At 41.6% G+C, this 27,054-nt stretch overlaps 1 protein-coding gene across 1 annotated transcript in view; it reads right to left on the bottom strand.

The window, feature by feature from the left end:
• Positions 1-26,817, bottom strand: part of si:dkey-246g23.2 (solute carrier family 66 member 2) — a 55,546-nt gene extending 28,729 nt beyond the window's left edge. The window contains exons 1-4 of the mRNA XM_010884156.4: positions 26,760-26,817; positions 26,323-26,471; positions 23,185-23,440; positions 22,608-22,741 (exon numbers count right to left, since the gene is read on the bottom strand). Coding sequence (XP_010882458.2) covers positions 22,608-22,741; positions 23,185-23,381 — 331 coding nt within the window. The 5' untranslated portion in view covers positions 23,382-23,440; positions 26,323-26,471; positions 26,760-26,817. The remainder of the gene's footprint in view (positions 1-22,607; positions 22,742-23,184; positions 23,441-26,322; positions 26,472-26,759) is intronic.
• Between the last annotated feature and the right edge of the window lie 237 nt (positions 26,818-27,054).

The raw sequence follows: 27,054 nt of genomic DNA, 5'->3' as shown, positions 1-27,054 counted from the left end.
TTCACTGCCCCTCTCATTCCTTTGTTATCCTTCTCCTTCTCCCTCATCTAGGTTGCTGCATCATCAGAGAGGCTGTCCTTCTGGCAGTTTTGTGTTTAGCTTAGCCAGCCTGGAGAGCACATCGGACTGCACTTCAAAAGGCTACAGAAGAAGGCACGGCACCGAGGAGGAGGAGTGCAGGGAGGCGAGGTTTACATCATCTTTCCCACAGCCCTACAGAGATCAAACAATTCAATTACTTAAACATCAACAACAGCAACAAAAAAAAACTCAAAACACCCAATGGAGATTCTTCAAACTTCACTGTAATCCATATCTAGCAGGTCTATAGCGATCGGTCTATAGTCTACCCCCACCACATTTACTGGGTTTCCAAATTAACAGATCTCAGATTGTATTTGCTCCGTGTTTCCATAATAACAAATGTAGGGACTGACTGCTCACTTACGGGCCCATTTCCAAAGATAAAAGACATTAAAAACAATGAGAACACGTAGTGCCTCAACACTTTATGACAGTAATCCATTGCCAAACAAGACACTTAATCATGGTGTGAGAGGCCACAAAACTACATTTAGAAACGTTTATGTAGTCAGTCATCCATATTCCATCCTCAGTTTTCTCCCCTCGCATAACTATATTATAGTAATCCGTTTTGCGTTAACTTGAGAAAATTTTGTGTTCATTTTGACATTATAGGATATTTTGTAAAGATCAATCACAAAAAAAGCTAACAATAATAATATCAAATTTGACGTTTAACAAACTGTCACAAGGGAGTGAGTATCTATTTAATCCAGTGTATGATTCAGATAGTCATAAACTATTCCAGGTGACATAGAATGTGGCAAATGCTTTAAACATTGTCATAAGATGTAGTAAGCTACTCCAAGTGACACAGGGTTTTGATAACACCAAATTACTTAAAAAGCACAGTCATACATCAATACAAACATGATTTGCCATGACTACTAAATAGATCAACAGTGTTATTTCACAAAAGACACACACACAAATACAGTGTATTCTGTAATGCGAGATAAATTGTAATGATGTAAAATACAATGCGTAATTTTATAAATACATGATAGTAAAGCATTGATTTATTTCTGCTGCATATTTTTAAACAGCTGGATTACCATCTCTGTGTCAATTAGAGAAAATGAAAACGTCTGTTTGTTGGACTGTTGTAATGGATATGGCTCTAACACAGGCAGGACACAGTCTACACACTGCCTTAAGCAGTGTCATTGGACGTCTACCAAAAGAAAGTGCACACTTCTGTAGTGCTACAGCTACACAGTTTATGCTGAAGTTTTTTTGTCTTCTTCTTTGCGAGCTTTGTGAGCAGACAGCATCAAGAAGATTCACAACCATTCTGTGTCACTGTCATTGAATTAGCTTAATTTATTTAAAAAACAGCATCAAGAAGCATTATGGCCCTATTATGTCACTTCACTTGAAAAAGATACATGCACTAGGAGACTGCCAGGAAGTGTGACTGTGTCAGAATTTCGTACATCAGCTCAAATAAGGGTGTTATGTCCTGCTCTGGAAATCTGCCCCTGCATTCTTCAAAAGAGCATTGTGGTAGGAACAATGTCTGGCTAATTAATGTGTGCTCAGTTACAATGATAACAATAACGCAATTGTTCCATATGCATACTACTTACAAATCTTGAAACAGAATGGTTTGCATTTTGTGTAGGTTTTGTGGGTTATGGCACTTTTATGTAGAGCCCCATGAAATACCTATATCTCACAACAAGGCTAAATAATGTGTTGTGACAGCGTTTACGGAAACATTTTGTAACATTAGCGGTTATTACTTGTAATGACATGGCTATGACTTCGTTTGTCATCACTTTATAAGGCTCTATAAAGTGTTACCAACCCAATTAACAGCTTGCAACATGTTAGCAGTGTTACAGCACTACATTTCCATTCCCCAACAAGACTGAGCTTCTTAGCCCAAAACAAAGAAATATTTTCAGTTTTGCTGGAGGCATTTCATGTCATGCAGACTACAGAGATATCTAGAGATATCCAGCTAGACAGAGAGGCCCAGAACTCCCCATTCAGAGAGCTAACTCTCCTAGCCAGAGGAGACCCAGCTCTTGTGAAGACTGAGCCCTTGACTCTTGGACAGGTCAACAAACACAAACTCATATAGACAATGTCCTCTCCTCAAAGTACACAACGACAGATACAACCACAGTCACATAGACAATGCCCTGTCCTCAAAGTACACAACGGCAGATACAACCACAGTCACATAGACAATGCCCTGTCCTCAAAGTACACGACGACAGATACAACCACAGTCACATAGACAATGCCCTGTCCTCAAAGTACACAACGACAGATACAACCACTGAAGAGAAAAACAGAATAGATGAGATAAACTGCACCTAGTAAAAAAAAAAGATGATTTTAATTTATCGAGTCAAATTTGAGTTCACATGAAATGGGGTAAAGATTGCAGCTGCATCACAGCAGTTGAGAATGACTGGGTACTAGACTGACACACCTGACTGCTGATCAGGAAGCACCTGACTGCTGATCAGGAAGCAGTCACATGTAAGACTGAAAATGTCTGTACTCCAGTCGACTAGAATAAAATGTACCGCAGACCTCTGATAAGCTCTTAGGACATGGAAAGCCTGCGCCGATATCCAGGTTACTGGCAACATAAAGGGCATTGGGCACCACAAACTTTTTTTTAATGAACTTTGGCATGGATTCTACACCTTTCTGGAAATCTATTGGAGGGATGAGAAACCATTCGTCCACAATGAATTTCGTTATTTTGTTTCCAACTAGAACTGAAGCAAGAACAAAGCTGATGCAACACCACAGCAACAGTGGAAGATGCTTCCTAACTGACAGTTAGTCTGGATAGTTCCATAGGTGTGTGTAAAAGGCATAGGTTTGTGTAAATAGGTGTGTTTTGCTTCAACAGAATGTCTGGGACTCACAATCTCCTCAAACTAGTAAAAAAGTGGCAATGACAGTTTTGTTCATCATAAGGCGCTGTACCATGAAACTTTGTCATCTCTAGTTGATGACAATCAATACTTCATTGAAGAATCTCATACACAGTTCCCACCCCTAAAATACATCCTTCGAGACGCTACTCTCCACATCACAGACGAGGGGTGATGACTTTTGCCTCAAGAATAAAGTTATGAGCACAAAATAGCTGAAAAATAAGCTGGACTCCGGGCTGTCACCAAAGCAATTCGCAGAACATCTGAAAATGTTGTCATAATATGCATAAATTGGTTTCTCTGGGAAGAAACCAAACAGCCTAAACATTCCAGAACTAACTATAACACAGCCGCTAACAGTCGCACACTGTGGAAGGAGAAAGTAAGCAGGTTAATGGACATCCTAACTAAATAATGATTTTAATGAGGGTTGGGGTCAGTTTGAGGGCTGGAATAATTATTGAGGTCAGTCTAGCTGATGAGCCAATCACACTCAGAGGAGGGCTGAGAAGAACGCCTCCCATCTACACTACTGTTCAAAGGTTTGTGGTCATTTAGAAAGCAATTTTTTGTCCATTAAAATAACATCAAATTCATCAGAAATACAATGTAAACATTGGTAATGCTGTAAATGACAGCATTAACTGTAGCGGTAAACGGATTGTAGCGGTAAATGGATGCATTTGAATGGAATATACATAATATACATACTGTAGGCATACAGAGGCCCATTATGAATGGCAAATTGATCATTAGAAAACTCGTGTGATTATGTTAGCACTGCTGAACTCCACTGACAGCTTCATTAAAAAGTACCCACAAAACACAAGTCTCAACATTAACAGTGAAGAGGCAACTCCGGGGCGCTGGGTTGCTAGGCAGAGTTGCAAGTAAAAAACTAGATCTCAGACTGGCCAATAAAAATAAAAGATTAAGATGGGCAAAAGAACACAGACACTGGATAGAGGAAGTGCTGCTTAGAAGGTCAGCATCCCGGAGTCGCCACTTCACTGCGCTATTCTGCTATTTCCTATCAAATTTGATTTTAGCAAGAAACACTTGCATAAAGCTAACATATATAAAGATGAATAGAAATGAAGAACAGTCATAAAAAACTGTCATAAATATTAATGGTAGGACAGGGGCTTTCCTATCAGTTCAAGTGAGAACCCTATATTGTGCTTCTTATGACAGAAAACAGGACTTACACAAAAAAGAAACATAGAAGCTCTGAAACTGTTTGTTTAACCCACTTGTTTTGTTGTTTGTATGTTGCCCCCTACCATTTACATGACGTGTTATAATATGGAGGTTTCTGCAGTACACCCTTTAAGCAAACATTAACCAATGTCTGGCACTTCTGGAAGTAAGAGAGCCACAGCCAATTGAAGGTGTGCAAAAGTTTGCATCGGTAATTTGAACCAAGACACAATATCAAGCCCTGAAAACCATAACCAATCAGGTCAGTTTTTCTAGCAATATGGAATGATTAACTCCATCAAAAGCCATTGAGAGCTCAATTAAAAGAGCAACATAGCGTAATTTCTCATCCTAGGCTTTGGTACTATCATCTACAACCAATGTAGTAGTTTAAAACTCCAGTTTTAACACCAGTTTGATATTTGTTCAAAATGCAGATAAAAAATAATGCAGCTGTTTGTTTACTAATTACTGCATAATGTACACATGGCAAGACACTTTAGAGAGATCAAGGTAAGTACAATTCCCATCCATATGTAATGGTTTTCCATTGTTTAGGAATGCCCACTAGAGATGTAGGTTAGATTAAAAATGTGTGTAAGAGCACCAAAGATAAACAGTGCAGCCCTAGCCAGCAGACCTGGGCCAAGTCAATTTTGAAAGTGTTGATAGCTGACTTCCTTTTCTGTGAATAAACTCAGGGAAAAATCTTGAACATTAACATCAGAGGATTCCTGCAAAACTACTTAATTATGATTTATTTCTTATTCACTTTTGGAGGACGTGGACGTTTTCTCAAAGTTAACCTGCTGTAATAAAGTGGTGATTGAAGGCATCAACAACAGTGTTTTTATCACTTTTGAGTCCAGTAATCCAATCTGTTGTGGCATATGTCTTCATATTGAGCCATGAAGAGTAGTTTACAATAACAAATTCCAACCCTCTATAAACACATTTCTACCATAGACTTGGTTGAAGTCAGACCTGTAAAATCAGAAGATCAGGTAATTACTCAACCTTCACTCTCTGTCTCCCACTGTGCAGCCACACGCCAATAAAAACACCACCAAGCATACAGTCAAGGTGACATTGTCATTTCTAAACCTTAGACAAGAGAAAGGGTTTTGTCTAAAAGTGGTCTAAAAGACTCATTGTCTGACCAATAATACCTGAACTCACCACGCTCAGCACCTTTTCAGATTATCTATAATTTACACCTGTTTTATCTGACTAGGAAGCCTTCTACTGATACGGTGTCCTCGTTGTAGCCGATTATCATATTGAGCTAGTCTCTTTCTGCCATTTCCCTTATCAGAACCACCTCACGGGTCCAGCTGTCCACCTGCTGATCACTATCACACAAGTCACCTTCACATGGATTAAATGTGTGTGTGTGTGTGTGTGTGTGTGTGTGTGCCTGTGTATGTACACCAGTAATAGCGAGGGATCTACCAAATGTATCTCTTAGGTTATATGCTACCCCATCACGCCCACCCCCTGGTTGTATGCAAAGGACGTACATATCAGTACGCTGCACACTGACCCTCCTCCCCCAGGCAAGGTCAACCCCCTGCTGTCCTCAGCTCTAAACATGCAGCTGGCCTGTCCGTCCTGGCTGATGTTCAAATCAACTAACCTCAAGTCACAGTCAAGTGTGCAACATGCTTTACTCTCCCCTCTCCACATGCTGCGATTATAATCTCTCGGTCTTCCCCCCACATAACAGCCTTCCCTCAAGCCCTTACTGCAAGAGCACAGCACTACGGCCATCATTCACACAGCATCCCTTTATGAGTTTCACCTGAACGATTCAGCCAGTCATTCAACTACGACCATTACTTAATATGATGAAACACTAACGTGTTGTGAAAAATGCTAATTTTAGCATTTTATATGAATCTGTACAATGAATGTTTAGGCTAACTCAAACTTCAATTATGTGCACATTCAGATAGCCTTGTCTACAGTTGTTCCAATGTCCAGAGTTTTGGTTGATCGATATTAAACTAACTGTAACTAAAATATCTGCCAAAACGAACACTCATTCTGGGTTCCACATTGCTCCCGAACTGTGAGCTACTCCAGTGAGTACAAACCCTGGGGCACTAAGCGAGCATATCACTGTGACTGTAAGGCCAGTAGAAACATTAATGAAAAGTCACCCTTCATCTTAACCTCACCATGCCTTTCTGGAGAGAAAAAAACAGACTCATCAAAAAACATTTTCCAGCCCGGAGGGGAGAAGAAAAGAAAGCATTTTTGAACATTACTTTGACAGCAGTCAGTAATGATTTCATAAGGTAGAATCACAAGCCAACGAGGACAAGGGACGGCGTTTAATCTTTAGCTTTCTGAGCTAAATGGACGTTACGCAGCAGGATCAACACTGCAAGACAAAAGGATGAGGAGAGGGAGCAAAAATGACTGAGCAAAAGGGAGATGGAACAAGGAGAGGGTGATTGAGAGAAATGGTCAGGCTTATAAAGCAAGAGATGGAGCGTGAGATAGAGAAAGAAAACATAGCAGCTGTTATCAGAATTATGTAAGAACCACACAAGCCAGAGAGGGAGTGAGCCGCATGGCGTCAAGGGCACCGCGTGACTCCAAAACTGCATTGGACTTCAGCAAGGTTTCCTAAACTAGCCAGACTGCAGACACTCCTCCACACAACTCACAGGACTCGTTGGTCTTATATATAATGCCGTAGAAATAATAATAAATAACTGGTAGAACTGTGAATGAGGTAGGGACAAAAGTGAATGCACAGTGACTAGGTCAGTGATAAGAGTCATTAAACAGAATCCAAGTCCACAGCATAACCAGGTGGACAGGACTGGGACAGTCAGGTGGGGTGTGGACTGGGACAAGACTGGGACAAGACTGGGACAAGACTGGGACAAGCAGGTGGGGTGTGGACTGGAACAGGACTGAGACAGTCAGGTTGGGTGTGGACTGGAACAGGATTTAGTCAGGTGGGGTGTGGGCTGGAACAGGACTGGGACAGTCAGGTGGGGTGTAGACTGGAACAGGACTGGGACAGTCAGGTGGGATGTGGACTGGAACAGGACTGGGACAAGCAGGTGGGGTGTAGACTGGAACAGGACTGGGACAGTCAGGTGGGGTGTGGAGTGGAACAGGACTGGGACAGTCAGGTAGAGTGTGGGCTGGAACAGGACTGGGACTGTCAGGTGGGGTGTGGGCTGGAACAGGACTGGGACAGTCAGGTGGGGTGTGGGCTGGAACAGGACTGGGACAGTCAGGTGGGGTGTGGGCTGGAACAGGACTGGGACAGTCAGGTAGAGTGTGGGCTGGAACAGGACTGGGACAGTCAGGTAGAGTGTGGGCTGGAACAGGACTGGGACAGTCAGGTGGGGTGTGGGCTGGAACAGGACTGGGACAAGCAGGTGGGGTGTGGACTGGAACAGGACTGGGACTGTCAGGTGGGGTGTGGGCTGGAACAGGATTGGGACAGTCAGGTGGGGTGTGGGCTGGAACAGGATTGGGACAGTCAGGTGGGGTGTGGACTGGGACAAGACTGGGACAAGCAGCTGGGGTGTGGACTGGAACAGGACTGAGACAGTCAGGTGGGGTGTGGACTGGAACAGGACTGAGACAGTCAGGTGGGGTGTGGACTGGAACAGGACTGAGACAGTCAGGTGGGGTGTGGACTGGAACAGGACTGGGACAGTCAGGTGGGGTGTGGACTGGAACAGGACTGGGACAGTCAGGTGGGGTGTGGACTGGAACAGGACTGGGACAGTCAGGTGGGGTGTGGGCAGTGGCCACATGAGTCATCCGGCAGCTACCTGATCGGCAACACAACTTCAGGCAGGGACAGCTTTGTCATTTGAGCCAGGGCGATGTGAGACATGATCCAAGTGCTCATGTCCTCCTAAAGTCAAACAAGGCACCAGGAAAGTTAGAGAGAGCATTCCTAGAATTCAGACACTTCTAGGCCAGAACACACTTAATCATAAAACTTGCTGAAGATATGAGTCTTTAGTAGACACTTAAAGGTTGAGACTGAGTCTGCGTCTCTCAATGTAAACGGCAGATCATTCCGCGGTACAACATTTTCTGTCATCCATTTCCTTATAGGAAATGCACATTCCAGAATAGGTAATTTCAGGGCTTTTCCATATTTCATCGAAATGTACAACCGTGTGTTATCTGCATACAGTGAAAATTTACATTGTGATTCCGGATGACAACACCAAGACATCATAAGAGAGGTCTCAGGACTGAGCCTTGAGGAACACCAATACGTATGTTTGATTTGTCAGAGGACAGGCCATCCACACATATGAACTGATATCTTTCTGATAAATAGGATCTAAACCAGGCAAGAACATGTCCTCGAAGCCCAACATGGGTTTCCTATCTCTCCAAAAGAATGTGTGGGAAAGAGTGATCAATGGTGTCCAAAGCAGCACTAAGGTCTAGAAGCAATAGGACGCATGCAAGACCTTTGTCCGATGCCATTAAAAGATCATTAACCACGTTCACAAGAGCAGTCTCAATGCTATGATGGGGTCTGAAACCGTACTGGGGTTTTCAGAAATATTATTAATCTTCAAGAATTTAGTTCGATATTGGCCGGTAATTAGTTATTTTATCGAGATTAGATTTTTTTTAGAAGAGGCTTTATTTCTGTAATTTTTAGTGCTTTTGGTACAGATCTGGAGGATAGGTAGCAATTTATTATGTTCAACATATTCTCTCTTGTTCCCATTGGCATTTGGCGTCCTTCCTCAATTAACAAGGGTTGCAACGCCTAGACAACCGGTGCTTCCTTTTATGTTTGAATACATTTTGATGTGCTGTGCCTCAGTTTCCAGTCCTGTCAGTACTGGAAAATATGAATAACCCTTTCATCTGAAACTGCGTTGTGCAAAAGCAAAACGTATTTGCTGCAACACAAGGGTCACAGTTCAGCCAACTGATGGGCTGCGTGTGAGTCATTACTGCCAGTATGGCACATGGCTTGTCGGGGTCAAGGGGCACCACACTGCTCTGCCTAATCCCAATCTTACTGGTTAGTACTTCATGTATCCACACAGTAAAATAAGGGCTTCAGCCCCAAAATATGTTTAGAGCAGTTCAAAAGGCCCTCTTAAAAATAGACTGGCATTACACTAAACCTGAGATGATATTTTTGGGTCACAGAGACTGTGGAAGGTGTTATGTTCCTTTCCTAGAGTGAGGGGTTTGTCTGGAAGCTACGGCTCAGTGCTGCTTAGGGATGTTCTCAGAGAACGAGGTGGAGCGGAGGGGAGCGAGACAGAGCCTGGAGACATTTAGTGCCTCTGGGAGAGCCCTGAGCACAAAACAGTACAGATGGCCAATATGGGGGAAGAAATACAGCAAAAAAGTTAACTGGTTTTAGGCCATAATGATAAATACAAAAACAGGTTTATAACACGAACATGTACCACGGTATACTTACATTACCCTCCAATGTCCTATTTCTTACTAACAGTTCAATGGTTGGAGCCAATTTGCACACTTATTTCACTTCAATTTAAGCTTCACATATCTCCAGTAGAGGCTACTTATGGAATTATTGACTTCAACAAAATGCCTGCGATAATTGGTTCATTTTGGGTTTACATCCAAGCTGTCCGGAATTTCTGCAGCACACGCTAGTATCAAAACCAGAACCCTACAGGCCAATAATCCATACAACAACAATCACACAACAGCATTCACCAAACATGAAAAATCAGCTGGTGTCTTGCACACACACACTCACACAAACAAATGTGAGCACACACTTACCTTTACAGTGTCACAGCTCTTTTGCCAGACAGATCACAGCAGTACAGACAGACAGGCTTTCATGTGAAACCTAATGAAATAAGAGAGACCTTTTCATTTATTTTTGATGGGTGCTGGTCTACTTTTAATGGGTCCATAGGGTGAAAGCAGGGTATCTGGTGCATGGCCTCTGCTACTTCGTGTGAGAGTGTGTGTGTCTCCCTTTTAAGTGGGATATGTGTGTATTTCCAGTCTCAGATCTGTGGATAATTTGAGGAAATGGGAGCAGGCAGAGAGCAGAGCAGCAAGCTCTGTGTGATGCGCTGCTGTAGGGTGGATCTGGGCTGGTGTCCAGGGCTGATGTGGTCTGATGTGTGATGAGGTTATTTTAATGAGGCAGCCAAAGAGGTGAGGGTTCAGCCTTAGAAACCCACTGTACTTCTAATATAGCAAAAAAGAGCAGGGAAGCAATAGAAATACTGCATTACTTCAAAACCTGAACCTATGGTTTGACAGTGGCATGGAAATATTAGCCTCTGAAAACCATATTATATTGTACATTCCTTGACAGACCATGAAGTTTGGCTCCACACTGACCCTTGTTAAACTCTGTCAGCCATGCTTTGCCTCATTCACTCCTCTGGTGGAGAGGCAAGCGTCTGGGGAGCCATTATCAGCAACCTGTCTTTCTGTCACACCAGTAAGATGTCACGACTGAATAAATACGGCGCCTTCGAAAAGTATTCAGATCCCTTCCCTTTTTCCCCATTTTGTTTTTTTGACTTAATTTATTCAATATTTTATCCTTTTTTTGCCATCAATCTGGACACGATACCTCATAATCACAAAGCAAAACCACCTTTTTAGAAATGTCATCAGAGAAAAACAGAAATATCACACATGCTATGACATGCTATGACATGCTAGGACACGCTATGACACACTACAAACAAGGTCTCTTCACCATAGGTGGGGTTGAGTGCATCACGGATCAGACACAGACGTGAAATGTAGAAGCCAATCAGGATGGAAACTCCACAGCATGCCCAGCCCTCGCCTTGCCCTTTGAATGGTACTATATAACCAGAGGCGTGAAAATGCTGCCCAAGCTGGACGACCATCTTGTGGTTCCGAACGTGACGTTAGTGGAAAGCAACACATATATAGAATTCTCATCCATCTCATTCAAACATCACATTGTGACAATGACAAACTAATACTGGACACTTACACTTCGAAGCGAATATTGGACAGTTGCAATTCACAGCTAGTACTGGATATTTTTATATCCAAGCATCGACCCTCAGGTGGGACAAAGATTCTGACTTGGAAAAGGACTGCGTAGAAAGACCTGCCGCTAAACAACTACTCACTCTACCTGACCGAGCAGATAAATGATGTAAGCAGTATCAGACAGAGGGCATTCCTGAGTGTATGGCAGATGACATGCCGTCTGAAGGAGCATGAGGAAAAAGATTAACTGGCATGATGAGACCTATTCCAACTATTAGACCTGAATGCCAAAAGCTACTTCTGGGGAAAACAAGGCACCACTCATCCCCTGGCTAATACCTTCTGCGTGGTGGAGCATCATGATGTAGGGATGCTTGGAAGTGGCAGGGACACAGAGACTGGTCAGGATTGAGGAAAGGATGAATGGAGCAATATTCATTCAAAGTAGACCTTGAAGAAAACTTGATTTATAACATACAGGACATGAGACTGGGGAGAAGATTCATCTTTCAGCACAACAATGACCCGAAGCACAAAGCCAAGACAGCCCTGGATTGGCTTTCGGGTGGAAATTCTGGGAATATCCTTGACTATCTCAGCCTATGCCAGGACTCAAACTGCATGGAAAACCTGTGAGGAGAGCTGCAGATCGTGACACTAACCATGCAATCTGATAGTTGCAAGGAAGAATGAAAGAATCTGCCCAAATCCAAGTGTGCAAAGCTTGTAGAGGCATACCAAGAAGATCCAAAGCTGTGATCACTGCCCACGGTGCTTCTAAAAAGTACTGAATAAATAGTCTGAATATTTACGTACACGAGATTACTGGTGCATATTTCTGAAAACATGTTCATGACATTGTCAGGGTGGTGATGGCAAAATAATGTATGTCAGCAGTTTGAAATGAAGTCACAACAAAATGTGTAGAAAGAGAAGGGATCTGAACACTTTCTGAAGACACTGTATATAGATAAATTAATTAAACAGTTGCAAGCCCATCAGTACAGCCACTGTCAATATGTGGACAGAAGCCAACATGTAACTCTGTACAACATCAATACACTATAACATAGCTTGGGGCGCCACAAAAATGTCCATTAAAAACATCTCCTGCATATTCACACAGACCAAGTACAAACACACCCAGATAGTCTTTCACCACTGTCTCCTGGTATTCCCAGCCCTTTTAATAATGAATATGACCCTGTGGGAGTAACAGGTGGCAGCCGCCTGACTCCAAAAGCAGAGCACTGGGCATATCACCCAACACACACCGAGAGCTACTGCAAATTCTCCAGCCCACAGCCAGAGATGTGGATAAACACACGCCCTATTAATGCAGTTAACTTCAGCAAAACTAACTCTGAAAGAAAAGAGAGTTGGATACTGTGGACATTCTGCCCAACCGTTCTCTACTCGCCTATACGCACTTGCGTAGCTTCATTTGACTTGTTAATTAAAAGGCTGTTATCTTGGCTTTAATTACACACAGTGTACACCTCTATATGTAAATGCCAGGGCATAATGAAGTATTTCCGTGCTCAGAGCGGTCATACCTGATTTGCCTTGCTGCAATGCTGCACAATGCAGATAACGCAGCCTGAGTAGCAGACCGACAGGAAGGCCCAGCCCACACTGCAGGTACAGCAGACCATTCTACACGGAGCAGCAGCCAACTCGCACCGACCTCACTCCCCTGAGACACCGCCACAGCAGTCCTTAATGAGGCTTAGCCTACCTCGGGGTCAAAAACAATATGCAGAGTGTGAATTATACAATGACAATAGGAGGGGGCCAACTTTTTGTCCAGGCCATGAAAGCAACCCAGTAGAGCGCAGGCATGTGCTTCAGTGTACTGAAGTCTTACAATCCTTACAGTGTCTTGCTTGTTTAACGTAATGTCTGCAGATGATGATAAATCCAATCCATTACACCAGCTCATGGGCCACGAACCACACAACAACCTTTGTAGTCATGGGTCACCAAGAAAGTATCCTAGAGCAAAACTACAGCAAGTAAGACTCCCACACACACATAATGGCAGACCATAATTTTCACTCAAACACAGACCCACACAATGTTGTACCAGAACCAAAGACACCATCAACATGCCAAAGAGGTAGGCGAATGTATTAATACCAAACAGCATCTAGATCTGTGCCTGACTAACATTAAACGCATAGACCACCCAATAATCTAAATTTGTCAGCTGTTTCCTTACTTAGACTATTAGACTATTTTCAAGGTAAGAAAACGGCTGACAAATTTGGCTACTTTTTGGGTGGTCTATGCCTTTAAGTAGTAGCTAGGCTAATGTTTCGGTCTTCAAAGTAGCCTAAAGCAAAAGATTCTATCAAATCAGTCTTACCTTAAAACATGTACCTCAGAGGTTTAGGTTGATAAACCTGAGCTGAAATACTACATAAATTGCATACAACATACTACAAGTACGTACTTCGCAGATGATTGTGAAGTGCGCACTGTTTAGTATATATACTGCAAAAAAAATCCTCAGACCCATCGTCAGACCTTACACTGGTGCAGTGGGCCCTGGGTTCCTCCTGGTGCAGGACAATTCCTGGCCTCATGGCAACATTTTGTAGACAGTTCCTGGATGACGAAGGCATCGATGCCATTGACTGGCCCTCACGTTCCCCAGACCTGAATCCAATTTAGAACCTCTGGGATGTTATGTATCGGTGCAGCTGACACCGCCAAGTGGCGCCACAGACTGTCCAGGAGCTCACTGATGCCCTGATCCAGGTCTGGGAGGAGATCCCCCAGGACACAATCACCTGTCTCATCAGGAGCATGCCTCCCAGACATTGTTGGGAATGCCTACAGGCACATGGGGGCCATACACACTACTGAGTCACATTATGAGTTGCCGTGATGAAATTCATGCAAGTTGGAACAGCCTGTGATTTCAACTGTTTACTTTGATTTTCAGTGTTTGAATCCAGCCCTGAATCGGTTGGTTTCCATTGGTTTCCATTGACATCATTTTGTTGTCAAAGATTTACAAAATGTACAATGAAGATTTAGATCTTTAATGTATTTTGTGCATCGAGAACTGATGTTGGATTCCACTGTTTCCTTAATTGTTTGAGAAGTGCAGTGGCTTTTGCCACTGGCCGTTTTAAGAGCTTATTAGCCAGTAATACTAGTATCTTACAAGTTGGAATGAGCAATTATTAGTGGGATTGAATACGAACTTTACACTGCCAAAGCAATGTAATTTCATGGCACAACAACATTTGTTTATCTTTCATACATGAATGACATTGATACAATAACTATCAATATAAAGTAGGTGACGATAATTGACTTTTTCATAAAGTGACAAGATGCGAGAATTGTGCGAATTGTGTGGGTTGTGGTCTATATTACCCCAAAAAGCATATACACGGATGCATACTTAGAAAATCCACCAGAAATAGTATACCATCCAGGAACTTTCTATTTTCAGCATACTATGGTTTGAGACATACTAAACTTCTTGCTTACTAATCTGACATACTTTATAGTATGCAAGTATGCGATTTGAGATTTAGACATAGAAATAACACAGCAAGACAGAAAAAAATGCAAATGAGGGGAAATCTCAGACAGATTTAACAGAAATAACGACCATTTATAACGTCCTTAACCACTGGCAAAACTCAGGAACACATTAGCAATTTTCTATTGTTACATTTCCATGCAGTTTAAAACAGAATAAATTACTTTTAAACGTGTTAGCTTAACCATGAGACTACCTTGAAGGGAGAGAGCATCACACCACATCATAGGGTGACCAGACGTCCCAGGCACCGTGGTCACCGACTGGAGCTTTTAATTGTGCATTCAAAAAAGACTGCAAAGTGGCAAGGAAGACCGGACAGCAGAGCCTACCGGTTGACGTCTCAATCGCGTTGTGCTTGTTTTGGCCAACAGAGGGGGCTGCTCGCTATAGCAGCTTTCACTCTTCCACCACTTGATCAGGCTAGTCTTAGAGAAAACTGCTGTGGAAACCTCAGCCAGAAGCCAACAAGTGTCAAGTGAACCCACAACATTTCCACAAACATCTTTTCAAGACAGATTTTAATCGTTTGAAATACAAGCTAGTGATGTTATAATGTCACAATGTATTTATTAAATACATAGACAGGGTTTTTCCTGGGTGAAAATTGGTCAAAGGTAGTACCCCAACACCCGCTACCCAAGGCTCTACCGGATTTCCCTCTTTGATATACTTTATATAATATCTGGCCACTTGAAAAAGAAAACTATTACAGTGTTATATCTGCCCTGTTGTCCATGTCCACTAGAGCAGCTAATGTACACTACAATGTCCTCCATAATACAATAACAACCAAAAAAAAACAGCAATAAATCTATTCTTAACATATTAACATGTTACATATTTGATATTTTTTACATATGTAGGATTTTACCCTCAGGTGTTTTTTTTGTTCTCCTCTGCCTGTCTAGGACTAGAAAACATTTTATTGGATTTAAGTGCATCCAGCCTATAGTTTCTGCTTGGCTATTTTCCTAAGTTCCCAAAAACATTGGGTCCACAATGCTTCTAGCATACAGAGCATATCATTCCCTTTTCATTATGTCTGAGCTACCCAAAACCATTTAGCCATTGAACATCAAAACTATATTTATTCAAAGATCTAGGAATCACATAAAAAATTGTGGGGGAACCCTACCCATCTGGCAACACTGCCAATAGCAACACTGCTATGGTCATATTCGCTGCAGTATTTCTCTGGTAGGCTATTGAGCGTATGAGTGCAACATTTTATTTTACCAATACCGACACACAGAGGAAGTGCAAGATTTTGGGAAGCTGCCTTTGAGTTTTATATGCAGGAAAATCCCTGGATAGATGATCTGCTCTATAAGGTTTAAAATAAGTTATGCTAGTTAACATTAGCTATGTAGACTAAGTTAGCAAGCTAGGTTAGTTAGCTACTGTCATACTAGCAAGGTTAAATAAAACTTTAATGTGTAAACGTGGATGGGCTATTTTGAAAATATGATTATTAAATGAATGCACAGTAAATTATGATAATCTTTATTTGTAGATTACAATTTTAATGGTTTGGCATTATAAGAAGTAGTGTGAAAATATATTTAGAAATTTTCGTGGATAACATTAGTATTTTTTCTGTTAAATAGTGAAGAGGAAGGAGAGGTGGAAGACTGAATAGGAAGAAGAGTGAAGGAGACAGGAGGAAAGGTTCAGTAAAGATATGATTACAGAGCCTGACAGTTTATTATTCCAAACAATGTTTTTTTAAGATAAAACACAACAATTAGGCAAGCAATGGGAATCTGTTCAACAAAGTATTTTATCTAATAGTGTACAATTTGTTATTAAAGGTTAGAGAGGAAGGAGAAGAAAGGGAGAAGGGAATATAAGGGAGAAAAAAATGTGAAGCAAGGAGTGTGTGAAGAGTGAGGTGGAAAGGTAAAGAGAAGCAAAGGAAGACAAGTGAAGAAAAGAGGAGAAAGATTGGAGGACAAGAAAAAGTCTATTGTCTCTGTAATTCAATTTTACTCAAATTCTCTTCTGCTCTTATACTACCCAGACTCCAGGACCACTGAATGGCTGATCAGATCAGACAGTTCTGTCTTGTCTGTAGTGTTTCTGTAGTATTGTTGTTTTCTATGTTGATCACAATGTGCCAGTTAGACTAATTACTTGAAACCCGGAATTGTCCCCCTTTTTTATTTCATATATAATAACATTGGATATTTTAATTATATATTGGTCTCCCAAATGTAAATGTCCACGGTTTTCAGTTCTAATATCTGGTCACCTAATATCTGGTCAACTTTTGCCAGGAATTTGTGGTATGTCACTCATGCGTCTTTTGTGTGTCATTAATTAAAGCCCCCCCAGCTACAACAGATAAAACGAAACTATGAAGACATATTAATTATATAGAAGGTTGGCGATACACAGAAATGTTGACTCAATTGCAGTGTAATACTGTGTGTAATATTCTCTGCCATAAAGACAATATTTCTGTGTATCGCCAACCATGTATTAAATTAATGAATATGTCTTCATGGTTCCCGTTAACCTGTTGCCATCATTAAAAAAAGCCACTGCTACGCTGGGAGAGGTTGGGAGTGAGGCAGGCAGACAAGTCGTTCAAATAACATGAAGGTTAAGAAATAGAATGGTCCACTTTAGGGTTGTCTGAAATTGTATTACAAGATTCTTCCAGCCATGAATATGGTCAATATATTGTAATATTTAGGATTACTGTTAAGAACGATATAAACATGTTTCAACACCCCCGACCTGTTGTTTTTACCTTTTTTGGGGGGTCCAAGTCTTAATTGGGGGGGTCAAACCACTGAATCCCCCCCATAATTCAAACCCTGACAATACGCCCGTTCCCTCATCATTCTAGAGAGTGACATGCAAAATGATAAGACACTGAATGTGAACAGACGGGATGGTCAGTCCTGTTGTGACCACTAGGGGGCTCTATTGTTTCATTAGGAAAAAAACACATGGATTCCATCGTGACTAAGGAATTACTGACCGCTCGTCGTTGAGTGCTGAAGATGTACTTGGGATGGTAAGTGGCGTGTGCTTCCTAATATCATCAGACAGGCCTATGAGGTAAATATGTATCGTTGCAGGTATACATGAACACCGTTATCTCTATTCTGGTTAGGATTGAGGCTGTGCAAGGAAAGAGGGCCTTGTCCATGTAAAAACCTGAGGTGAAGTTATCATGATAGGCCTAGAGCAGGTTGTTCACTCTAGCTCAGCCAAGGCCAGAGCTGGCTTTAATAACAGTACAGAGAAATATCCAACCTCAACTGACCCATAGAGGAACTGTTAGCCACAAGGTCTTCATCTAAGGAATACACCTGAGCTTATACCAGACACAATACAGAGAATGACAATGAATCTCCCTTTCCCACTCTAGACAGATGACATGCATCTAGCCAGGTGAGATACATTTACACAGATGAGAATTGACCACATCAACCTTTCTTTGAGACTGTGAGGTATAGGAAATTCTCCTTCCACAGACTCTGCCCTCTATCAGTGCGATACTGTAACTCCCATATTTCATAGCTGTAATGTTTGATGCATCCTTTTTTGCAGTGCTTTATGCAACTAAGGAAAGGTTCTAAAAAGGTCACGAAAGCACACTGCAGTATTTCAATTCCCCTTTTACTCACCCCATCCAAAACCTGCATCATAAGGGCAACCAGTAAATGTAGGGCCTGAGGGAAGTCAGTGGAGGTCAGAGAAAAGTCATTCATGTGTTGCACAGAGCCAACATCAACCCCAGTAAGGTCCGAATAGCACAACATCATTTCAGGGGTTGTATCCTAAATTAAGGAAACATGATTGCGTCTCTTTGTAAACAAGGTATTCAATTATTGTTATACACAATCTTTGTAAAGCAGAAAGAGAGGTCGTACCAGTACATGGTACCTTTTAATGTAATCAATGGTAATGTTGGACCCATGATGAGGACAGCTGAGACCAGCAGCCCAGTGGAGCACAGACAACAACAGTGGCCAGGGGCAAGTGGGAGGAATGAGGATGGTGTACGGGACCAAGACCCGGAGAAAGCCACAGCTACAGTAATTGAGCACTGGTGGCATCTGCTGTGGCAGGTAGGAAGAGCAACCTACCTAGAGTTGTGCTCAAAAGTTTGCATAACCTTGGAGAATTGGTAATATATATACAATTTGTAAAGAAAACACGAGTGAGCAGGCAAAACACATGTCTCTGATTCACATTCAACTGTAGGTCATAACAGAATGGCACAATCACAAAAAAATATCAAAAATAATAAAATCAACTGACCCCTGTTCAAAAGTCTGCATACCCTTAGTTCTTAATACAGTGTATTGCCCCCTTTAGCATTAATGACAGTGTGCAGTCTTTTGTAATAGTTGTCTATGAGGCCCAGAGTTCTTGCAGGTGGTATAGCTGCCCATTCATTTTGGCAAAGTGCCTCCAGGTCATGCAAAGTCTTTGGTCGTCTTGCATAAACTGCACGTTTGAGATCTCCCCAGAGTGGCTCAATGATATTAAGCTCAGGAGACTGTGATGGCCACTCCAGAACCTTCAATTTTTTCTGCTGTAACCACTGGAGGGTCAACTTGGCCTTGTGCTTAGGGTCATTGTCGTGCTAGAAAGTCCAAAAGCGTCCCATGTGCAGCTTTCATGCAGAAGAATGCATATTGTCTGCCAGTATTTTCTGATAACATTGCTGCATTCATCTTGCCATACAATTTCATTAGATTCCCCGTGCCTTTAGAGCTCACACACCCCCAAAACATCAGAACTCCCCCATGGGGTATTCTGTTCACTATAGGCCTTGTTGACTCCTCTCCAAACATAGCCCTTATGGTTGTGACCATAAAGCTCTATTTTGGTCTCATCACTTCAAATTACGGTGTGTCAGAAGCTGTGAGGCGTGTCAAGGTGTTGTCAAGCATATTGTAACCAGGCTTTTTTGTGGGATTGGCGCAGTAAAGGCTTCTTTCTGTTAACTCGCCCATGCAGCAAAAAAAAATTCAAGGATCGTTGTACTGTGTTCCTTGAAACAATCACACCGTCTTTTTCCAGAGCAGCCTGTATTTCTCCTGAGGTTACCTGTGGGTTTTTCTTTGTATCCTGAACAATTCTTCTGGCAGTTTTGGCTGAAATCTTTCTTGGTCTACCTGACCTTGGCTTGGTATCAAGAGATCCCTGAATTGTTCAATCACTTCGTAATAAGTGTTCAATCACTTTGTAATAACTGATTGAACAGTACTGACTGGCATTTGCAAGGGTTTGGATATCTTTTTATATCTTTTTCCATCTTTATAAAGTTCCATTACCTTGTTACACAGGTCTTTTGACAGTTATTTTCTGCTGCCCATGGCTCAGTATCTAACCTGCTCATTGCATCCATGTGAGAACTAACAAACTCATTGACTATTCATACACAGACACTAATTGCAATTTAAAAAGCCACAGGTGGGGGAAATTCACCTTTAATTGCCATTTTCACCTGTGTGTGTCACCTTGTGTGATTGTAAGAAGGCCAAACATTCAAGGGTATGTAAACTTTTGATCAGGGCAATTTGGGAGATTTCTGTAATCACCATGATTTAAAAAGGAGCCAAACAACTGTGTGATAATAAATGGCTTCATATGATCCCTATCCTCAAATAAAATATAATTGTTTTTGCATGATCAGTCATATTTTCATAAATGAATGCCAAAAGATTAGTTTCTGAAGGACAGAGGAGCTTTCCTCATTCAGAACAGGTTCTAGAGCTTCAGAAACCATTTTCATGATCCAGGTTGACACAGCACACAGGCATCATTGATTGATGCAAGCAGTAAGCCCCTTCTCTGGAGACAGAGCTTCCTCGTGTGAATGGTTGCCCAGTCAGCGTGAGAAGCAGCACTCCCCCAACATTCACGGAGCATAACGCAGATCAGGCAGAGGCAGCTGCAAAACCCTGGTGACCTCAGCGCATTTGCAAATGCCACCTGAGAGAGTCGCTATAGTGCGAAGCGACGAGGAAATCCCAGTCACCCCCCAACCCAGGCAATGGCTGGCCAATACGCATTGACCCACGGAGCTCCCAGCTACACCACACAAGCCTCAAACCTAGACTGTGGTGGACAGTATGCCACTACGAAGACGTCCCTTAGACCGCTGCGCCCCTTGGGAAACACTGTGTATTTTTTCCCCAGGGCTCATGGTCAGGCCTAGCGAGGGCCCTGCCCTGACAGACACTTTAGCCCATATAGACGGCATCTGTTTACCAAGGCATTCCTGTCAAAGTCTATATTTCACCACAAGAAAACTCAGCAGAAACCGCATTTTCTAACACAAACAAGAGCAAAAGGTCAGACGAGGACTTAAAAGCATGTCCATGGTCACATGAATTGGCACAAAACAACAAGCACCTGCCATCGAAGGAGGACACGTCCCAAGCCGAGAAATGTGTTTATGTGAATAACATGGGGAAAACACATGGGGAATAGGCATGAGTTTGCCAGTGGCAGGCATCGTCACTTTGTTTAACAACCATCTCGGTAACCACCAGTTATCCAAGTGACAGAAAAGAAAAACAACATAACATTTTGCACACAATGTCCATAGGAAAATCACCTATTACCTGCTAGTTTACAAGAAATTGGGAATTGTACTTCTCAGTGCAATGAAAACCAGTGCAATGTTATTCATAGCATCTGGAAGGCATGGGTCCGGCGGAGCTCTCATCTGGCCTTGTTTGATGCTGGTATCATGGTTTTCAGTTAAGGAGTTTCAGCATTAACTCGGTAATGTTGTACAGAGTGAACAGCATAAAGGGAACTGATAATCTATTTTAACGCCGAATAGCCTTGCTGTAACATTGTAGGAAGGAGGCTGGACACAGGCACAGGGAGAACTGAGGACTTATAATGAAGTACTAAGGAGTAACAAAACAGAAACTACAACACGAAAGCAGAAACGTTACATAAGTCATTGACGGTCAGGGTAGTAAGTACAAACAGGTGTCCATGCTCCAAATGATGAAGAGACGGCATTGGATCTCAATGGCACATCAGGACATAACACCCATCAATGACTTAGCCTCTCCAACAACCAATGAACATGATGGACACATCATATGTGTGCTGTGGTTGGGGATAACACATCCTCCTGTAAATGATTGGAATATTAAAAGATTTCATTCGGTTCCCTTCTCAGTCTGTGGCCTAATAAAAAAGCTGCCTTACGAATGCCGCAGTCAATGTAATGAAAGAGATTAAATCAGCCCGCGTGCCTGTGTGAAGACACAATTACCCATAAACCAAGTCTACAGAAGCTGACGTTGAGCATTACTTGGACGGACCCTGGAGTTCCTTAACCCCCCCCCCCCGTATGGTAGAGGCTAAAGTACAGTACAGCAAGTTGCATAGCTTAGCTCTTTCATCCATCTCACTCTCTGATGGATGACACATCAGCCACTGGCCACACACTCCCTCTCTCGCCCCCCAGAGCTCAGAACAGGCTAATCTCTTCTATGTGACAGCCCAGTGACTCTATCTATCCAACATTTTCCCTCTCCCCTCAAACACAAATCCTCATAATTACATCTAAAAGATCATCACTCAATTCTAAAGACCTCCGGCGTAAACACTGTGTACCATTTATAACATCCAAAAGCAAAACAAGAAATGACACAAGACTGAGACAGAAACTGCCTGAGAGAGAGAGAGAGAGAGAGAGAGAGAGAGATAGAGAGAGAGAGAGGCGTACTGAGTGATTATAGCTTCTCCTATAGCCCCCTCTTTTGGCAGGAGTTTTGAAACTGAGATCCTCTACATTGTTATTAACCCGCTAAACGATGGGTGTTCAAATGTTATTTGTCTGACGTGGTTATGTTTAGGTTGGTTACCTGTGAAATGGTGCTGTTTGGTGCTGACTCGGTTGGCTTGCTGGATGTTGCAGCAGAGCTGGAGCATAGCCAGCATGGTAATGATCATCACCACACTCTGCAGGAGTAATGGCAGTTCAAACTGTTTCCCAAACCTACACACAGAGAATGTTCAACGCACTGTCATCATAAAAACAGTGTAAGTCAGGGGTCTCAAACCAGTTCCACAGAGGGCCAAGTGTCTGCAGGTTTTCGTTCTCTCACCTTGTACTTACTGACTAATTAGGTCACTAATTGGTTCGTTTCTACCCTCCCCTGGTTGTTTAGGTCTGAACTGGGAACCAATTTAAAGGAAAACCCAAAAACCTGCAGACACATGGCCCTCCGTGGAACCGGTTTGAGACCTCTGGTGTAAGCAGTGTTGTCCCATCACCTCCAGTGACTAGTTTCTTTAGGACAACGTGCAAACACACTTCAAAACTTTGTGCAGGTTTTGGTACATTTAGGTTGGACTGTTCGCTCAAACGTGCAGGTTTAACAGGAAGTACACAAACAGGGATGAATGTAACCAGTCCAGGCTGACCCCTGTCTCTCTCACCAGAAGAAAATACGTAGGATGTTGGCGATGAGCAGCAGCAGACAGACGCGGGTAGAGAATCCCTCAGTGTTGCTGCTCCTCTGGATTTCCTGGTACTGTGGCACATAGGGCAGGGACCCGCCAAACACTATCACACAGGAGGCCAGCCATGACAGGAGTGACCACAAACCCTCCATGTCCTCTTTCTGGGTGTCCATCTCCAGCTACAGTAGGGCCTCACAGACTGCAACCTGGCCTCCTAGTCATAACCAGACCTCTGGAGTGGACAAAGAGTCACAAATCATCACGATTAGAAACTAATAATTAGCTCTATGTTCAGCTACTTCACATTCACTTCTCATATTTTTTTAAATAACACTTTTTTCTGAATTACACCACACCCCTTCAATAACACTTCGAACTTATCACAAATAAGCTCTCGGTTTTGTCTTTACTGGGGGCACAGAACTACTGTTAAATGTTCTAAAGCTTTGCAACAAGGCAAAACATTACAGTAATTATTATACTTCCATATGTAAACATTACCAATGAACAAACTTCTTTATTGCACTAATGGTGGGAGAATTCTTTAGGGGATAAGACAGAGAAGAAGTTAGTAATGCTATTTTTTATACTAGTCTCTCCCATACTTTGTTATATAAAATGCAACACCTTATCTTACCATTTGCAAAAGCTTTGCCAAAAATGTAGTCATCCCAGATACAGCCCAAATAGAACTGCCAGTATTTACATTGGGCAAAACATTCTTCTTGTTTTCTCAGTTCTCCACTCCATCTACTCTTGCAAAGTTGGATCAAATAGCTATTTTTAGATTTTTCCAGGCAAGTGAATTACTCTTGAGCAGGAGAGTTAGAGAGCATCAAGACGACTGCAGGCTACTGCCAGTTGAATGATCTACAAATAAGCTTGCATCATATATAACAGCACATTTTATAGATCAGCCAGGGAGTCCCAATTTACAAATTATACATTGCAATTTCAATCCTCTAAAACATGGGCAGGGTCAAACAAAATAAAGGTAATTTGAAAATCATCACAAATGCTAATCCATTGTGAGATATCACAATGTGCTGGACAATTATAATTTCAAAAATGATTTTAAAAGAAAATGTGTTCACTTCCTTCATTAGGTTTTTAGACTTTTAAGTCTCAATTCCATTCTTGCTAGGCTTCAACGTTTTGTATTACCTAGGACTTAAGCTAAAAGGTTGTTTTTGTTCCCATTATTTAAGAATACCTGTTAAACAATATTTACTTTGCACACAGTATTACTTTACATCAGTTAATGAGTTCTTCATGTTAGTTCCATTGAGATTATTCTGCAGATTTGGTTATAATTGGGACAGCAGATACCCTAGTGGGCAGGAGCAATCAATATGTACCTGAAAGGTTGCTGGCTAGCTAAATTGAAAATATATATATTGTGTCCTTAAACAAGCCATTGCAAAGAATCCCCTGTACCCTACTGCTACCATTTACCTTTTATGATCAAGTATGATCAGTGATACATCATAACCTCCACATGAATGACCATGCCCACAGCCACAATGTTGCATACAGCAACATTATGATTCAGCTAACTTTCACAAGATGGCAGCCAATTTGGTACATTCCATTAAAAACCACACCCAAATATTTTGTTAGTCTCTTAACCCATTTGGAGGGCTGCAATGTAAGGCAAGCAAGCATTAATGAATGAGCTGCCTGAGAAATCCTCCGGAGATTTGTGCATGATGTCATCATTGAGTGTGACTTTAACAACTCCATCCCATACAAGACCGAGTCAATAGCAAAAGACGTGAGGTGACTGTCAGCATGGGACAAGGCAGAGAATTTGCAGTCAGCAGGAAAATCTGCTAATCTTTCCCTGCTGACAAACCCCAGTGTCATTTCTTTGAGCTTGAAACGTGCAAAGTTAAACTCAATTTGAAAACGTTGCAGTCAAGATCTACTCTCTTATGTAGATACATATTTTCCCCCTTATTTTTCAATGGTTAATTTTTTATTTCCATAAATTACCATTGCACTTTTCATTACCAAAGTAATCTCAAAGTGCTATACATGCTAAATAAAATGTCATGATTATATGTCTCCACAGATTTACTGATCAAGAACATGATAGTTCAATCAGATTTTCACCAAGACATGATTCCTCTCAATGAAAATCTCAGTGAGGGAATAGCAGGCATTAAGGACAAGGGAATTGGGAATAAAATTAGAGTTGGTGACATTTCACAAACAGGCAATAATTGGTGACATTCAAAGTCTGTAAGTCAACACGCAATCTGTAATTTCTATAGGGGAGTTCCTTTGACTGCAGAACTCAATCTTAGTGAAAGAGCCATGAGAGAGTCATTAGACAAATAATCCATCCTTTAAGCTGATATAATGGTCCTAAGACATTAAACGTGTTTGGTTGACTTTTTCAGTTGAACATTAGGATACAGTGAATCACTATTAACTTATTCAATTAAACTTAACAAAAATGTTTCTGTGTTTTGTGACCATATACTTAAGGCAATGGTGGAGTAGGAAGACTGTCAATGTCCGTCTTCCCTAGATCTGGCTACTTGCATTTCTAAAAGTTCAAGAAAACAAAACAAAAAACACTTATGTAAGCAAAACATTAACGGGTTGGGTTTCAACATGCCCTAACATACATATCATTTTTCCAATGCAAAATTGCATTAAGAATCAGCTATTCTAAAAGGTACGGCTAGTTCCTGTAACTGCCCAAACCATATAGCCTTTCTAAATAATTGCTTTAAGAACCCAGATAGTGTTTTCAGTCGACTTCTCCCAGTCAAGAATCCCCCCATCTAAGAATAGCATTCAACTTAAATCCTTTGGTCTAACCATCTGGCAGAAGCTGTCCTTGGGAATATTCCCAGCAGTATTCTCAGCGTAGGTGGTTAAACTGCATGGACAAGATACATTTCTTACAGTGAGGGCAAAAATTATCAAAGAATACAAAACTCAAAGTGGATCGCACCGCTATCGATAGTTTCGCCAGCACAAACATTGTATCCAGTATCCAAATTGGTAGTGGTAGGTCCCGCGTATTGAGTATATTAACCTGCAAACACTTGCATACAGAAAGTAAGAAATGTTACCTACTTTCTTTGCGATGCAACTTACCTCTTTTATTTCAGCGAAGATTCATTGACAGTTGCTCATTCAGTCAATGATTTAAACGTGAAATGAGATCATGAATAGTCTACGACTTGCAGTAGCGTATACTGCAATCTTCAATGTAGTCTTCACAATTTTACTTCAACTAGTGGCTGCTATAACCATGTGGAAATATAGGCTGCATTATTGACGCGCACAAATACACTCACGCAAGATTCGTTTATTATGGTGTCACACTGTAATCCTTTCGTTTTCCCCCATGTTTTTTAATAAAGGGATCGGAAAACACACAGGATTAAAACATCACATTTTACCAACATATACTGGAGCATACTAAAACTCGTTCTCATTTGATTTTGAGTTGTTATAGTGATGGAACACGCACAGTCATTAAGAGTTGAGGCCTACTTTGAAAAAAAAAGAATCTGAAAACCCAACTTTACCTGTTTGACTTTCGGTGGTGTATTTCTGTTCATTATTAGAATAAAAACGTACGTACCTTAACTATTATAAAATTAAATCAACATTTACACAGCAGTGCTGACATGTTTCAAATCCCAGAATCAACAGACAGGGTATTGTGGACTAATCAAATGGGACAGGCCATCATAGGTAGAAAGGCGAAGTTGAGAAATAAACAAGTCAGTGGTGGAATTCAAAAGTTCTGTAAAAAGTTTGAATTGAGGGCCCCTTAAAATACTGCGATTTACAATACATACATAAGTACTTAGGCAATAA

The sequence above is a fragment of the Esox lucius genome, chromosome 19 (genome assembly GCF_011004845.1).
Source record: "Esox lucius isolate fEsoLuc1 chromosome 19, fEsoLuc1.pri, whole genome shotgun sequence".
In the NCBI taxonomy this organism is placed as follows: Eukaryota; Metazoa; Chordata; class Actinopteri; order Esociformes; family Esocidae; genus Esox; species Esox lucius.
Note: the sequence above shows the minus strand (reverse complement) of the source record. Positions and strands in the feature narration are given on the sequence as shown.